At 34.9% G+C, this 17,981-nt stretch overlaps 1 protein-coding gene across 7 annotated transcripts in view; it reads right to left on the bottom strand.

The window, feature by feature from the left end:
• LOC128891851 (prominin-like protein) overlaps positions 1–17,981 on the bottom strand; it is a 75,341-nt gene that overhangs the window by 11,062 nt on the left and 46,298 nt on the right. For all 7 annotated transcript variants that reach the window (XR_008460930.1, XR_008460931.1, XR_008460932.1 and 4 more), the window contains exons 2-8: positions 7,522–7,789; positions 5,307–5,659; positions 4,509–4,630; positions 4,041–4,064; positions 1,557–1,852; positions 287–436; positions 4–210 (exon numbers count right to left, since the gene is read on the bottom strand). Coding sequence is in view for 4 of the 7 variants with exons in the window: in XM_054151743.1 (XP_054007718.1) it covers positions 4–210; positions 287–436; positions 1,557–1,852; positions 4,041–4,064; positions 4,509–4,630; positions 5,307–5,659; positions 7,522–7,789 (1,420 nt within the window). In the remaining 3 variants the exon portion in view is untranslated. The remainder of the gene's footprint in view (positions 1–3; positions 211–286; positions 437–1,556; positions 1,853–4,040; positions 4,065–4,508; positions 4,631–5,306; positions 5,660–7,521; positions 7,790–17,981) is intronic.

The raw sequence follows: 17,981 nt of genomic DNA, 5'->3' as shown, positions 1-17,981 counted from the left end.
TACGTAACAATGTAGCTCATGTTCACGTCGGAGATGGGGTACAGTACTTTCTTGACCTGAACGATTTCATCGACCAGAGCGAACATTCTGTTGTCGTTGGGATTCTTTAAAGGTTCGCAGACTGCACGTTGCATCAGGACACCAGTGACCATGTGCACCACGGTGATCACCATTAGGACGCTCGTCAGAAGGAAAATGATCCAAACAGCCCTAAACAAATTCGTTTACCATGTATAAGTTGTAAATTTATTATTGCGTTGACTTTGTTAAAAGTTCTATTGCTTACATCATCAAAAATCGTGCTCCGGATCCTTTGTTGCAGCAATCGTCACCATAACCGTCGGGCCGTTTTCCACAAATTCCACAAAATAGGCCAAAAGTCAAACACATCAGAACGGTCAACACAACTCCAGATATACCTAGACCCAGGTAGTACCTAGAAGAGCAAAGAATTTGTCAATTGTTAAAAAGAATCGGCAATGTAAATTTTAGTAGGGATACTTCATGCAAAACTGGTATAATCTGATATTTAAACTTTTTAAAAATAAATTACGCCCGTTAAACTGACAATTGGAAGAAAATGAATGTTTGGGTGCTTATGATAAAGACTCTGTCAAGTACAAATTATTTCTGTTTAAAATTCATACAAAAAAATTTCTAATTATTTTTATACAAATAATTTAATCTATGTTTGGATTCACCAACACAAGTTTCTTTCCAAATTAATTTTTTCTAACTAAATATTTATGCTTTCTCCCGTACTTGGTGATTAATACTAATTCATAATTTTAATTATTAAAAAAATAAACAAAAGTATCTATGTACTTTGTTCTTGTTACCCTTTACTGTCCAAAGTAGCACGAGACAATGTTGATAACTAGTTGTCGCTTATATTTTAATAAGTTAACTACGTGTAAAACAATTTGTTCACTTACACTGTGGAGCATAACTATAACACCGCCTACATTTTTTAATATTTCAGACAGTTCAAAAGCACTGGGGAAAGATCAATCATATCAGGTGAAAGGATATGATAAGAAATGATTTTTATATTAATCTCTTCGAAGCTGCTCTTATAACCGACTTGAAGCAATCAAAACAGTGATTTTCGATTCTTGCATAGCTATAACATCAATATAAATAAGCGAGTTTTGTTAGTTTTAAAGGTGCGATACGTATGGATAAACTCTCTAATTATTTTTTTAATAAAGTTAGACATTATATTATAGATTAAAAAATGGCAGGTGTTAAAAATATGGTGCTATAGTTATGCTCTGCAGTGTACTATATCATAAATGAGTTTCACTATGTATATCTAACTAGTCTCTTATTTCCAGACAATTAAAAACATTATATACTCTTCTCTTTTTCAACAAAATACATCATCATATGCAAAACCACGAAATTTTATTTGTTTGATCTACACGGTGATCACGAATATGTACTTATGTCAGAGGAAAATATTACTCATGGTTTAAACATTACTTTTCTTATATCGAGGATAATGAAGGGAGTTGGTCAGAATTACCCTACCTTACTCGAATTAAGGAGTTTACCTGTATGGCGAGTACCGATCAATGTTTGTTCGAGCAATATCCACATGCCGGATGTAAACCCTGTCTACGTCAACATATATCCTATCGAGGAGAGCTGTTATGTTGTTTGCAAGAGCAGCTGAGAAGCCTCCAACGTTTCTGATGCTTGCGCTGACCGTGGGAATGGTCTGATTCACCGCGTACTGAATGTCTTTCTGTATTTTCAGAAATGACTCCTTACCCTGGCTGACTTCTGACACGATGTTGCCCCTCATCAACATGGTGATATTGTACAAGGCAGAGGTGACATCTGGCAACTGAAAGAATCGTATAAATTAATCCCAAACTGCTGGTGTGTAAATAATTTCGTTTTGCCAGAAAAGGTGTGAAAAATTCTCTGTTAAAAGAATACAAACGAGTCAGAGGTATTTTTTTAATGAAAGTTTGAGTGTCATGCTGGAGGCCTTCTAAGTCAACATCTTCCCTATGCATGAAGAAATTAGAAAAGTCATACATAACAATGTGTTGTGAGAAGTGCATTTGAAATGTATGAACTCTTTTTATTTTTGGGAACTGTTTATATAGTTTAAGTTGTGTAATTCAAAATGTGCTGAGCTGAACAGAAAGTGCAGAAGAAAGTATTTCCAAGACGCGTTCCATCGGTATTCAATACAGATGCAGAACAAACAAAATTTGTGCTTCTTATTAATTAAACTGTGCAAAGTGGAGGACTGTTTCATTCGTATTCAATGCTCTTCCCATTCAAACAAATTCCTGTCAACTGAGGAGTACAAATAGCCAACTTTATGCTATCGTTTTTACTTTTCGGCTTATGCCTCAACCTCTTTCCAAGCACTGATGTCTTAAGGGGAAAAACCACATTAGGAGTCCAAGTATCAAGTATTTTTTAAGATTTTTTTTTACAGAGAAGAATTTATCTAATGTTTTTGTGAATTTTTCAGATATTTTTTAAAGTACATTTGGTAATTTTTTCAATTCGAAAAAAAAGAATAAAGATCGCTAATTTTAGAGATCATTTCGTAGATCGATTGAAATGGAACACTTCAATCTAAGGACACTAAAGATCAGTGTCCTTAGCTACCAGGAATCTGTGTTACCGGGTGTATTCTTATGGAATTGCCGCTGAAAAGAAAAATGCAACTTTCCTATTATCGAATCATTCGAACAATACACGTCGTTTCACCCTTTCGCCCATTCTAAATATCACACTTAACAGACGACGTTTTCAATTAACGACACACATATCGAACGGTACACAGAATCGAAAATCTACATGCTTTAGCTTACAACTTACAGACTGAAGCTATTGTGGCGAGCATGGAATCAGACAAATGTATACAGTAACTCTGTTCGTAAACCAATGGTTGCACATTTATAAGGCTAAATAAAAAGCGGCTTACATTTATTGCTTTCAGTTTAAATGAGAATTATATTAAAACGTAAGCAATTCCTATTGTACGTGAGATCAGTAGCGGATTAATCTCTAACAGGACCTCGATAAAATTATAAGAATATTTTTTTGGCCACCATCATGCGAGCCTAAAAATAACCATTACTTTTCCGTCAATTATAATGTTGGAAATGATATATTTTTAAAATGTAAGAATAGTTGATCGATAATAGAACAATTAAAACGTTTTATTATGATGTTAAAATCACTCTAATATGTGAGGTAAATTTGAAGAAAACGTTGAATTACTGTACTATATAATTGAAAATATGATATATAAATATGAAAATATGATATAATTTGTCTAATGTCGAACAAGAAAGAAAGTAAATGATTTAATTTATTGTATATATCTTTCGGTAATACGAATAAATGTGGCATTTTCAATTTTTTTGTAATATCTTGGGCCTTGCGCAATGCCCGTTTTTATCTATCCTATAATCCACCACTGGATTATCGGCATCCGTTTGAACAAAAAATATTTTATTAGTCGCCTCGTTTTTGCGGCATAAAATACGATTTAATGATGATTTATTCATTATGTCATTAAAACTATGATACAATAATTTTCAATAAAAAGAAAAGAAATGAATCAATTTTACGAGCCTTAAAAAAATATACTAATCTCCATTGGTCTACGATATACGAATCCAATTCAACATATTAAATCTTGATTACAAGCAAATGAAGCAGAAAAATGAACAAAAAAGCGGTCAGTCTTGTAATTGATTTATCCAGGAGATTGAAAAAACAAAATGGATAGATGACTCTAAAATATTAAAAAATCTACAAGTACGTACGAAACAAGAAAGTTGAAATTAGACGTCTTCAACGTTTTTTTGTTACTAAATATTTTTCTTACAACAGATTCATTTTGGTTTGAACAGTATTAGTATATATATATCTTTAAGCAACACAAGTATTTAGGTGTTTTCATTTAAATAATTGTGCACCCTGTATATCGATTACAGATCCTTCGAAGCGCTGTTTTCGAAACCGTTACAATTAAAATAATAAATGTTTATATGTCATACCTTCGGGAAGTATCGGTCCATGTACTGCAAACAAACAAAACAAGTGAAATTATTTGATTAGTCATTGAAGCGTCTCATAGCGGTTTTCCAAATCCGTGAAAACTGACGAAAACTTCCAAGGGTTTCCCGATTTTCACGAAACTCGGTTTACGTGGATGATACGTAGGTGTTAATTACGATTTCGATGTAAAAATTTATGAATTCGAAATAGAGGATCCAACATGATTAACTAGTATGCTAAAAAGATATTAGGTTTTTAATTTTCGAAATCAGTATTCACGGATTAACCCTTTAACTGTGAGACGATTCTTACTGAAAATTCAGAACAGCCAGAAGCTCGCAAGACGCGATGGGGAACACCGTCGCTGCATTTAAATAAATACGAGTGCCACGAGCTTACTAGTGGACATTCTTTGAAACTTTAAAGTTCCTCCATCGCGATCCCGCGAGTTCCTTTAAATAAAATACCTTGTCGAAGTCTATCTTAACCGACATCTGGTTCACTTTGTAATCGTGCAGGACCTGCTTGCAATTCTGGGTCTTGCACGCCGCGAGCGTGTGGAGGAGATTGTTTTTAACACCTCGTACAGCTGAAACGAACAGAGACGAGTTTTATCGTTGTTGTTGTTATTATTTAAAGTAATTGGAAACACAGGGAAATCATGTATAGAATATGAAGACAAGAATTTTTCATTGACGCCGTCTATGAATTACGGTAAACCTTTGTGATTCACAAGATGCGTGGGACAACGTGAAAGATCTCATTTCAACAAAACAAGTCACAATAGATGTGAAACTATTTTCTCTTTCATGAAAATGCACTCTAAGTGGACGAAATCACGCTACCAAAGTTTGTACACAAGATGAGTTCCTTTATAATTGAACGAAATACAAACAGTCCTATATTGAGAGTCAGAAAGTAAAAATCAGAGCCTACAAAAAAACCAAATACGACAAGGAGTGAATAATTCTCGTTATATTCAGTACATTGGCCCCGTGTGAAAGTAATTCATCATTTTATTTATAAAAATAAATGTATGTGTTTGATTATTTTATTAGAAATTAGATGTTACGTTGCAAATTATTTCCTTTAAATAATTCAGAATTTTTGTCTAAAAGTCAACATTTATTTAACATGGGATCAAGTGACTCCTTCTGGCAAGATAGGTGTTGTATATGTAAAATGTCGATACGTTTAATGTTAAACATATCAAAACACGTCTCCTATCACTACCAGTTCCTATACAGCTTGAAAGGGATAAGTACCGTTGTCTAAATGACTAGCATTGGTCCGTAGATCCCGCGTGATGGTCTGCATGGTATTCAGGTCCTCTTTGATAGACTCCAAACCAGCTACGATGTCACTGAGATTAGTCAGCGAGACTGCGTGGGAGTACTCGGCGAGCTGTTCTGTGACTATTCTCCCGCTGGCTTGGAGGATGTTGTTCAGGTTGATCTCCAACTCGTCAAAATTGGTTTTCAGAATTTTGTTGATCTGTTCCTTCGTAGTGTTCAAGTACAGTTTTACATCGTTCAGGTTGGTTTTGAGATTATTGGGCAGCTCTTTCGTACCATCCTGCATGTACTCGTTCGTGACAAACGCGCAGACGACACCAAACCTGCAAACAACATCAAACAATACGATTAACACCAATGTACAGTGAATTTAATATTAGGACACTATACAGTTTCTAATTTGTTCCTCTATAATTTTGTCTACGACGAAAGATAAAGTAATCGAAGTATAGATTTTATTACAACCTTAATCAATGTTAAATTATATATATATAATATATATGTTATACATGTGTTACATATTATATATATGTATAAATTATCATATTAAATTTCATGATATTCTGATAAATTGCTCCCGACATCGATCCTTTAAATCAAAACGGATGTAAATATACGTATACAGACTGGGCCAAGTAAGTGCAACAAACTGTAACTTCGTTATCAGTACATTTAAAATAAAATGTAAAAGGAAAACAATGAATGATTGAAAGTGTACCGCATTTGTAGGACCATGTTTTTTTTATAAGTGCAATGGTCCATGTCTAATTGATAGTTGCATTATTTTTTGAAATTTCTATTTCCAAGATCAAAGGTTGCATATTTCTTTTTATAATTGAATAATAAATTTTCTTTAGAAAGGCACAGAATCAATCTCTATACCTAGTTGCTAACGTAAATAAATCCAGAGTAAATTGGAAAGCTCAATTAGCCTTCGTCGACGAAACAATTATTGGTACAAGTCCTCCTTTGAGTCCCCGCTTTGCAGTGGATATTGGTATTATTCGAAGGAAGGTCTCGTTCCAACGTAATTAGCGAGAGGAAACATCGTTCGAGGTAGGATCGTATTTAGGTCGGCGCAGGAGCAGGACATTTGTAGCAATCCCAATGTATAAATATTAACTTTTTGACCGGTGAAGAGCGTATATACGCCCTCAAGTAGTTGGCTCAGGCAGCTTGGCTGACCACAGAAAGTCGACATACAGTGGGTGTAGAATGTATTCGTACACCGATCAATTTCCCAAAAAACGTTTGTGTGAAATTGTAGTTTCTTAAATTCTTTTTTTATAATCACTAAATTACAATTTTACATGGTTTTTTTGGAAATTCATCAGTATACGAATACTTTCTACACCCACTTGTACATACAGGGTGTCCCAAAAGTCGGGGAGGAGCTGGAAATGGGGGGTAGCTGAGACGATTCTGAACAACAATTTCCTTTGCAAAAATGTCGGATGAGGCTTCGTTAAGGAGATATTAAGAGAAAACCCCGACCAATCAGAGCGCGCGTAGACCGTTGGAGCGGCCGCGGTAGCGTAGGCTACGCGTTGGTGGCCGCGCTTGCACGCGAACAAGTGACTCGACGTGCATCGAAGGACATTGACGCTGCCGCCTAGCGCCGTAGCCTTCGCTACCGCGGCCGCTCGAACGGTCTACGCGCGCTCTGATTGGTCGAGGTTTTCTCTTAATATCTCCTTAACGAAGCCCCATCCGACATTTTTGCAAAGGAAATTGTTGTTCAGAATCGTCTCAGCTACCCCCCATTTCCGGCTCCTCCCCGACTTTTGGGACACCCTGTATATCGGAATCCAGTAACGAAACGAAGTCCGAAAGCACCGCGCAAGTGGACGAAATTTTGAAATTCGTCAAATGAATTTTTTTTTAAAATATCGGTAATTATTTAGAAGTTTGCTCTCCTTACCGATTTTGATGACATTGAAATATGTTGTCAAGGTATCGTACTGAACACATTTTCTCTATACATGTTACCGCCGTTCGCTTATTACTTAAAAACTTTTTAAGTAATAAGTGTATAAACTGAAAACGGTGTAGATGGGAATGTCCTACAAAGAATTCTACATTTTCATCAAAATCGGGGTGTATCAACAATCGATGTTCCCTTGTTAGCAGTGATTGGATTTCTTAAATGAAGACATTAAGGATACCAATATCGAAATACACTTACAATATAATAGTAGCAACCCCTATGAGCACCATGCTGATTATCACCTTTCTGCAGTGATCGTGCTTCTTGTCGAATGGTTGACTCCTAGCACCGCAATGACCAGCGCATCTGCAGCAGCAGAAAAACAACCCCACGCAGGGTAAAATCGCTGCCAGAAGGAGCCCAATGAGAGCTAGACCGGCCAGTCCACCATAATGTACCACGATGGTCTGCCACTGGGTCAATGTATATTTAAACACTGGCTTTCCATCTACAACGGTGAACATTCCTGTAACATTGAAAATCGTTATGTTAATATGATAGATCGTCGATCAATCTTCAAGGGAAGAAGGAAAAGAATAATTTGAAACCACACGTTATTTCACTTCATGACGATCTACTCAAAGATACGTTCCGCTGTAAATGTGTAAAAAGAGAGGCTTTTTAGGAATTAAGAAAAATGAAAAATTATAAGTACTTCAATAATAAATGATTTTGTATTTAGCAATACATATTTCACATTTACACTCAGTCTCGCTAGTATCCTCTATATCTATTAAAGATATTTGTCTAAATTAAATAATAAATTTGATATTTCTAAATAAATTTTTTATTACAAATACATACACGTGGACATTTATATTTTTGGGTAAATCTTTCCATACAAATTTGTATTACGCAGGGCGGCGCAAGGCAGGTTCAGCGCGTTCTCCGGAACCTGGCCCCGCGTTTTAAAAGGCCCCGCGGTCTACGAAAATTACTCAATTAAAAGGTACCGATTTTGATTAACTTTTTACAGACCGATGATACCATTAACAAATGGAAGCAATTTCTGCTGAGATGCAAGACATTTTTTTAGTAGCGATGATTAAATCGAAAGGAGTGACAAAAATCATCAAAGTATTATTATTTAATATTCATCTTATAAAAAATATATAGCATTTGTAAATAAATAATTCCTCGTTATAAAATTTAAGTGTAGGATTTGAATGCGAATTCAGGCCCCGCAACATTTTTGAACCCGACCCCGCAAAAGGTCACGCCGGCCCTGGTATTACGTATCATATTAAAATAGTAATAAAAGCGTATGTAAAATATCAAATTAAAGTCTTGCATAATTCCTTCGATGAAAAGTAATAAAGAAACCAGTTTTTCGGTCCGAAAAAAAATCAATTCTCTCCTTAACTGCTCTACTATTTGATGTCTTTCTAATCTGTGCCCTAACACAGATCTTGTAAGAGTGGTATCGGACGAGAGAATGAAACGCAAAGGGAGCGAACAATTGAAAGAAGAAAGCGGAAGATGGGCCGCAGGAAACAGGCATTAAAAAGCATATTTTCCATCTGCAGCTCCGATACCACTTTTTTGGGGCGAGAACAACGGGAAAACGCGGACACGGCCGGATGTAGGGCGTAGGTTAGGAGGAAGGGTTGCCAGGTCGAAGGGTGAACGTAACGGGGACGGACGAGGGAAATTTATTTGCTAGTTGGTCCTGGGAAAAATAGATCAAACGTCGACGACCGGTCGCGGCGGATTAAGACCCCTGGACCGCTGCATTGATTTTCTGATGCACCACACTGCGCTCTTCTTAGGACGCGCATAAACTTCCGACGTACACTGCAGGACAAAATGTGTGCTCCACAACGTTTTTGTTTATATTTAGAGATGTAAATATACTTTAAGCACCCTTAAGAATGTATGGGAACTACAATCGAATTCTAATTAATCGAATGCCTTTGTAATTACGACATTTAAATGAGCATATGTATTAGGTGTACTGGAAAGTAATGTCGTTTGTGCAATTTTAAATACTTGTTTATCACTCATCAGCTCATTGATTTTTATCGATATGGCGTTGAAAATTTGCACATTAAATGGCAAAAGGCTGTTGATAACGAGGGCGATTATATAATTGATTAAAAATAGAAATTTATTAAAAATTTCTTTGAATTTAATGTAAAAGAAACGACATTACTTTCCAGTCTACCTAATATAGTTATTAGCTTGTTTTTAATATCAAGTTTCTAATTTGTCACGAATCTCTTTGTCTTTATTTAATATTAGAATAAAATTCTTAACGCCTTGGTGTCATATGTCGAATGAGATTTGACAGAACTATACCCGAAATCAGAAAATCTGGACTGCAAAGGGTTAACATTTTTACTCGTCGATAAAAAAAACTTTTGGCACCGAAAATGCCTTGAATTCATCTTCAAATAATAAACATACATCTCTTTTCTTGTATCTAAAATAAGCGATACAAATTATTCAAAGGTATTTCGCAAAAATTATAAAACAAATGTATGCCTGAATAACGAGAAATTCTATATTTTTTAATAATAAAAATCGATTTTTACATTTTTTCAATATGGCGTACCTTTCTGAACAATTTAAGGATTTGAGAGGTTATTCTACAACGAGAAAGGCAGAGAAAAATTAGTTTTAAAATTGCTCTAGAACGTTATCATGAAGAAAAGAAAATAATTTTATTACAAATAATCAAAGTTCACAAAAAGTGTCGAAAAAATTCAAACGTCCGCCATTTTTCTGTTTCGGTCGGAGATGTTTGGTTTTAGACAACTATACTTTAATAATATGTTTGCCTTTCTGCTTTCGGATTATTTATAATAATGTCAAGTTATCGTGTCAAGAGGAAGTGGACAAATTTAAAGTGGCTATAATAATGAAAAAAAGAAATTATTAAAAATTAACACGTCTACTATTATGTGTAAAAACGTTAACATTCCGCAATTATTTGTTACATAGAATAAAAATAATAATAAAAAAAAAAAAGAAAAAATCTTTTTATCTTTCGAGCGTACGATAACGACCCCTTAAAATAAATAAATAAATAAATAAATAAAAGAAAAAGGAATTTATTCCCTGTTACCAAAGATTGCACGTATCACTCCAAGCTGTGTAGTTGATTATCGACTTTCGTTCGATCATTTTTTACGCGGAATTGGCGAAAAATGCAGCCGTGAGTGGCGAGATTGCCTTGGGTTATTCGCATGCAAAGGGGATTCCGCCGACACGGTGGAAACTAGTTCCTGTCACGGTGCATCGCAAAGTTTCGTTTCTGGTGCAAGCTGCACCGCGCCGCTCGGTGCATCGAGCGTGCACCGAGGGGATCGTTCGTATCCACGTGCATCGACGGATTTATTGCGGCCGTACAGGTCTTGGCAAAAGCTCCGCGGAACACGGAGTTCAACGTTCCGACAGCGGTGCATTGAATTTCTAACTGTATCTGACATTCGGACCGCGAGTTTCCGCGATGCACTAAGCTGCACCAATGGGCGCACAAGTGCCACCAGCGTTATGGTTTCTTTATTGTGACTAGACCGCCGACGTTTACGCAACTGTATATTTTATACGCGTACGTGGAGAATGTATGTATTTACACTACCGGCCAATAATTTCAGTACACCACTGTATTTGTGATATTTTTCAAGGAACTCTTAAAATTTCCAGGGTGACGCCTCTAATATTAGGTTGTCCCGAAACTTTCTTTCGCGAGTTGCACTAAATTATTTTATGTGGTCGTGTTTATATAAATAGACAATCTAATTTCATAGATATTCATGTTGTAACAGTAATGGAGCAAAATGAATCGTGCACAATTCAGTAATGTAACATAAAACATAAACTATTGTGCATGTATTACTTATTAATAAAGCGAAAGAAACTTTTGGGACAACCTAATACATTATCTAGCGAATAGCGTACGATTTTTGCGATAACTTGTGAATCTTTTCTTCTACAGACAATGTTTCGATGAAATTTTCGGAAAATAAGTGATTCCTTTTTTTGCTTGTGTGCCATTTTTCAAGAAAACGGTATTTTCCAATTTCCGTACACTGTTCCGTAGCTTTTGCAATATATTTATAGAAAATGTACGGTTTTTTGTTCTAGGTTGAAATCTTGGGTACTAAAGCCGCAATTTTAGAAGAAAAACATATAAACAAAATTATTTTTTACACATTAATATGCATTTAATAAGGTACCACACTTGAATTTTTCACAGCTTTTAATAAATTTCTAAAACAAATTCTCGAACTTAGTTTATTTTGGGGAAACCTGGATTGGTCTTACCCCTTAACGTATTAATATTTTGTCGGATAACCCTTTTGTTTAATTACACATCGCAATCGATTAGACATATTAGGTAGACTGGAAAGTAATGTCGTTTTTGCAATTTGAAAATCCTTGTTTATCACTCAACACCTCGTTGATTTTTATCGGTCATTGAAAATTTGCACACTAGTTGGCTGTTGACAACGAGGGCGATTACATAATTGCTTAGAAATAGAAATTTATCAAACATTTGTTTGAATTTAATGTAAAAGAAACGACATTACTTTCCGGTCTATCTAATATTTGAAGTAATTTTTTCTAAGTAATTAATTGTAATACACCTCCATTCTTCCAATAATCGATGTTTTAATTCTTGATTTGTCCTGCTTGGTGTTGTTCGAATCTTTCTGCCGAGATAATCCCATAAATTCTCAATAGGATTTAAATCCGGTGACTGTGATGGGTGTAACACATAAGGGTAATTATATAAAATATTCTTGAACTATTCTAGCTATATGTTTAGGGTCATTATCTTGATAGAATTTAAATGTGATTTCATTTGTGTTAAATGTGATGTCCATGGCAGTTGTGTTTTTCCATTAACTTTGTTTCAAGATCTCCAAATACTTATTTTTATTTAAAATGCCACCTATGAATACCAATTCTCCAACTTTTTTCGACAAAATGCAATCCCAAACCATAATATTTCCACTACCATGTTTTATTTATTTAGTGTAGTGAGATTTAAGTCGATAGGGTTTAAATAGTTAACACCGAATTCTTCGTCTCGTTTCCAATAGATTAGATTGAATTTACTTTCATCGACGAAAATAACATCGTTCCACCAGCTTTGTTCTTTGTGAATTAATTCGTAGGTACGTGTATTTGCAAATGAAATCGTGATAAATACAACGAAAAAACCTCATCGTGTACGTTGGACGTAATCAGAATTTTTCAGTTACACGAAGACAACGTTAAGCAAAGAACTCACCGCGGAAGACGAAAATATCTGCACTAGCGAAATGGAACTTGTTAGTATAAGGTCTTACAGTACGAAAGAGGCGATAAATGCTGATAACTTCGAGCATACGAATGCAATCGTATTACTACACTTGGGTCTATCGATCATGAATCACAAACGAGAAGAATCCTTTCTTCTTAACAGAATACGAACCGATGCTCGTTCGAAAAATATTCTCTGTCGCAACGAAGAGATAAGACCGATCAACGACGTATTTGCGGTTGCAGATGCATTATGACTTGCAAATTCTGATGCTCGGTAACAATGAAACGAAATAAAAAGATCTCTTGCAAACAAGGCAATCGGCTATTTTGAGAACGCGCGGAGTGTGCAATGCAAATTCGTACAAAGCGAAAGCATTATCTGTCATAATTTAAGCGGCGAGTATTCGTAAATAAGGAGCAGCTTATTATAAACGGCTTTCGTGCGTGTAAAATATGCATGTGGACACGAAAAATGTCCAAGGTATATAACTAGTACGTATAGAATATATATACACACATATACACACATATACACAGTCGTGGAAAATTAATTATTTGTTGTAAATTGTTATTGAGATGAGAATTTTAAAAGAAATTTTACAGTAAACTTTTGAGTTACCTGAAAAAAAATTGTTGCTTATGGAACTTTTATAAAAAAAAAGTTCTAAATATGTTCACACTTAAAACATTTAAAATAATATTACACAAATATTTTAAGTTGACTATAAACGATTCGACGAAGTTACCTCTTAGGCGTATGAACAATTGCTTATAACTTCTAAACTATTCAACTACAAACGAAAGGAAAATCACTACAATTAACTACATACGATGGCCCATCACATGGAAAAAGCGGATTTTAAAAATCTTGAAAATTTACGAAGTTACCTCTTAGGTGTATAAACAATTGCTTCTAACTTTTAAACTATTCAACTACAAAGGAAACGGAAATCACTACAAACAACTATCTAGCGATTCTGAATCACATGGCAAAAACGGATTTGAGGTTTCTCAATGTTGAGTGCGGGTTATTTTTTCCATTTTTTTTTATTTACTAATCGATGAAACTACAAACGAAACTATTGTTAGTGCAATCAACTACAAACGAAATACTATGATTTTCTGTAAAAAAAAAAAAGAAAGTTAATTATTGTGAAAGTCGGATGCCAGGTTTACATAGCTGCGAAGAATCCTTCATTTCCGGTATAACATTACGTTTATTCGCGGAGATCTGAATATTTTTTCGGCGATATTTGGTAAGGATTCCAATTAATGAAATGGAACAGTACTTTTGAATAATGAAGCCATTCTCATAGTTCCAATTTACTGTTTTTAAATCCGTTCCATCCCGACTGATTGTTAAAATGTAACGTACAATAACGCACAATACAATTAATAATGCCAGCCGGAGCCATCTAGCGAGCGAAAAATAAAAAAAGAAAAAGATTATTTAATGGCTTTCGTAAAATAAATGTTTACGTATTAGACGTAGCATTATCGTTCCACTTAATGTTGAAAATATTTCATCGCAGTATTCGTTCGTGGAAACTGTAAAAATTGGGTCCAATTAATGAAAGAAATTAGTTATTTTCAGAATGAAAAGGACTTCGAGGGCCAATTCCATCCGACGAAAACGTGTTCCAGCAGTGGACAGGCCAATCAGAAACGGAGGCCACCGTCAATCATGCTCCACGAACCGAGGGACCGGGCTAGTTAGCGATAGTCGGCGATAATAGAGAGCAGAAAGATCGTCGTTAGCGCTTTTATATGCGTGCATGATATGGAGGAGCATAGCAAAGTGCTCATTCTTGGGACGAATCACGCTCCAGTAGTCGCAGACGTGTCTTTGGTGTAAAAAAGTTTTGGTTTAAGGCAGTTGTTTCAATATAGCCACGTTCAAAAGTATAAATGGAAACAATTGTAAAAGTACAATTTTACTGTACTCACGCACGTCTATAATACATCAATACGTATATCTACGCATACATTCATAATATTACAGAAATGATTGTGACGAAAACGTTAACTGTCACCGCGCAGGTTCGCTACGTTCTGTTCTAGATTTGAATGAATTATATCTCAGTAACGGAGCGGTTATTAATTGTTATCATTTTTTTTTATTGGTTCATAACATTGGTTTTTATAACATATCAAATTTTCAGCAAGTTCCTAAATTGCATTTTGATTGAAATTGAAAAAATTCACCTGAAAATCTGTATATTCCATAATAGGGTGTGTTAAAATTACAAAATTTTTATATATCGTTTTTCATCAAACTGTTAATCAGTATCGATATTTACTCTAATTATGTAGTTTTACCATTGGTCGTGTCGCCGGTCACCGGTGACCCCCAAGGGAGTCAACATGTTAAAAAGATATTACTATAATTTTAGTAATATTTAGTACACTTGTTGAAGATAAATTTAAAACCAGTTTATCGACGCAGCGCATACACAAACCAGGTATCGATGAGTTTATCGAACTAGATCGGAATACATTGTCAAGACAGGTGGCACTTGACTCGAAAACAATTGCCATCAGTGATATCGTGGATGCCATAGAGAGAAAAACGTGTCTTTACGAGAGAAAAATTAGATGTTCTGCTCTTTCATCTGATTGCATTGAAAGATTACCAAAATAAAAGTGAAATCGATGTATGGAAAATGAAGTTTATTGATTTATTTTGAAAAAATATTTCATTCTTTTGTTTCAGATCAAAATTAACACCAAATTCTTTGGAGTCGCCAATACTAATGATACATATACAGGGTGTCTCTGTATCACTTGTTTCCAAAAAACCCGACACACTCACGTCGCCATACTTTGATCATTTTGAAATATTTTTCAACGCTACTTTCAGAAATTGTAGCTAAAAGTGCATACTTTACGACGTCCTAATCATCATTTAATGAAATTAATGGCATGGGTGGAGAAAATTCTTTGGTAAGCTCGTATTTCCAGCCTTTCAAACGTGATGCATCTAACCTGAACTGTATAATTTCTCGTATTCGATGACACTGTGAGTCAGTGTGTGGAGACGCTTTCACAAAATGAGCTACACGAGTGGTTATATGTAGCTATGTCGTTAAGAGGCCACGAACGATATCGCGACAAGGTATTAACATAATCGTGCTAGAGGTCAATGACTCTGGGATATCGATCGAAACACAGGACGACAGTGAGTCTGTCTGTTGCACCGTTGCAACGAGCGCTCACCTGACTGGAATGCCCTTCTTTAATTATTCAAAGGGTTATATTCCCACGCGAATCCTTTGACCAATATTACATCACAAGCTTCGCCATTTAATTTTTGCTTAAAGGATGATAATTTAGCAAACAAAATATTATTTATTTCACGTTACAGCTCTTTGCTTCGAGTTGTCTTCGAAACCCACATTTGTTACGATTGAATCTACTAAATACACACATTAATTACTCGATGTATATATAGACGCATGTAATGATCCCCTTTAAGGGTTCAAAAAAGGGAAAAGAGATTTTTTTTTAAAGAACTTTTATTTCACATAACAAATAATTATGGAGTGCCAATGTTTTTATATACAACGCATATATATATACTTATTGCAAGATATGTTTAATGAGTATGCATTTGTATAATGTGTAATATACGTTCAATTTAGAGATGAAAAAATTGGGCTCTATTAGTTTAACATGTCTAACATTACGTGTAAAATCATTGACATTCTACAATTATATATATGTTATGTTATATATGTTATGTAAATAACAATAAGGCTTTATATAATAAGGCTTTTTTTTATAATTAAATTTTACATTTACTTTAGAAAGGCATGGGATTAATTTCTACACTTAATATGTATAAAAACTCGAAAATACAAAATATTTGTAGTTTTAATTTCTCGCGTAACTGAATAATTCAATTTAACAACAAACGTGAGCATGCATGGAGCATTGCACGTTTCTCTACTTCGACAATTCTGCGTTAATTAAATTTCAACGATTCTGTCGCTAAATAGCAACTGTTTCGCGTAAAACGAGTTACTCTGGGCACGGCTAATCGAGGAACATTCCCTTTGCAGTTTGCACACGCACCTGACTCCGCGCATTATGTGATACCACGGTGCAGTGTAACCGTGGCTTTGTAACACGAGGAAACCTCGACCTCCGTGCTCAGCCGATTTCCGGTTTGCAACGAGGATCAAGAGCCACGTTCGCGGAAGACGATCTCGTTTCTTACACAATGTTCAAACGACTCTTCGGACATAGGATTACATGTAAAAATAGCAATAAAGTTTCAACATTTTCAGCAGTTTTCATTATTCGTATGTTTTCCCGTTTTTCAGTAATGATATTTTGAACTGCCCGCCTATATTGTATTAGAGGAAATTAAACTTTTAATATTTTGTAGACAAAATTACTGAAGATTTTCAAATTGATCAGCAATAACTTGAATCACAGCTAAAAGTTTAGCTTTCTTCGACGCCAAATTTTTCTTTTACATTTCCTATACATTTTCTTGTCAAATCTTCTGATTCGGTCATTGTAGCTTCTCTGTTTCAACGTTCAATTTCTTTTGAAAATTTTCAACGCGAGTTCCAGTAAGAATGAACTAAAGATACAAGTAAATTGAAGATATTATTTAAAAAATATCGAAATTCTCAGTTGTCGCATTTAAATTCCCTGATACTTTTTTAAATTCTCTGAATATTACCCGGTTGTATCGATGAAGTATTCCAGCTTAGTTTTTGTTGATTTTGTTGAATTCGGAAAATGATCGAAGTTAGGGACATGTGAAGAGAACGGTATCCGCAACGACGTTATCATCTTTACTTTATTAGGATAAAAATAAAATACCTACATACAATTTTTGAAAAGCCCCTAATTATCTAAGAAAATACAGCGAGGGCACACTACCAACGAATAAATTGTAGTAAAAACTGCAAAGAAATTTAAAATGCAGTATTCGAACGAACTTGGAGACGATAACGTCATCGCGGACACCGTTCTCTTTAGACATGGCTAACTTCGTTAATTTTCTGAATTCAACAAAATCCTTTTGGCAGATATATTTTTAAAGGTCTACGCTTTAAGAAAATGCAAAAAAAAAATCGATATTTTGAAAGTTCTGAGACTTGAATACCACCTCAACATAAATATAACAAATATTTTTGAAAATTTTATCACATGGTTTGTCTATAGAAACTGCAAGAGGCTGTCAACCATCAAACGAGCCGGAACTGTGTGAACTATGCCGAACGAATTGCGACAATTAGCGTCGACGGAGTTTCGACTTTTATGTATTCTTTACGTCTTATGTGTTTATACGTCGCATGCCAAGTACTTTAGTCTAAATAATAATATACGTTAATCTTATGTGCAATTTGTTTGAGTGTTATCTCACGCCTGCTTCCTTTCCCTGA

This window comes from Hylaeus anthracinus, unplaced genomic scaffold (genome assembly GCF_026225885.1).
Source record: "Hylaeus anthracinus isolate JK02 unplaced genomic scaffold, UHH_iyHylAnth1.0_haploid 12002, whole genome shotgun sequence".
NCBI classification, from domain to species: domain Eukaryota; kingdom Metazoa; phylum Arthropoda; class Insecta; order Hymenoptera; family Colletidae; genus Hylaeus; species Hylaeus anthracinus.
This window is presented reverse-complemented; position numbering and strand designations above follow the sequence as displayed.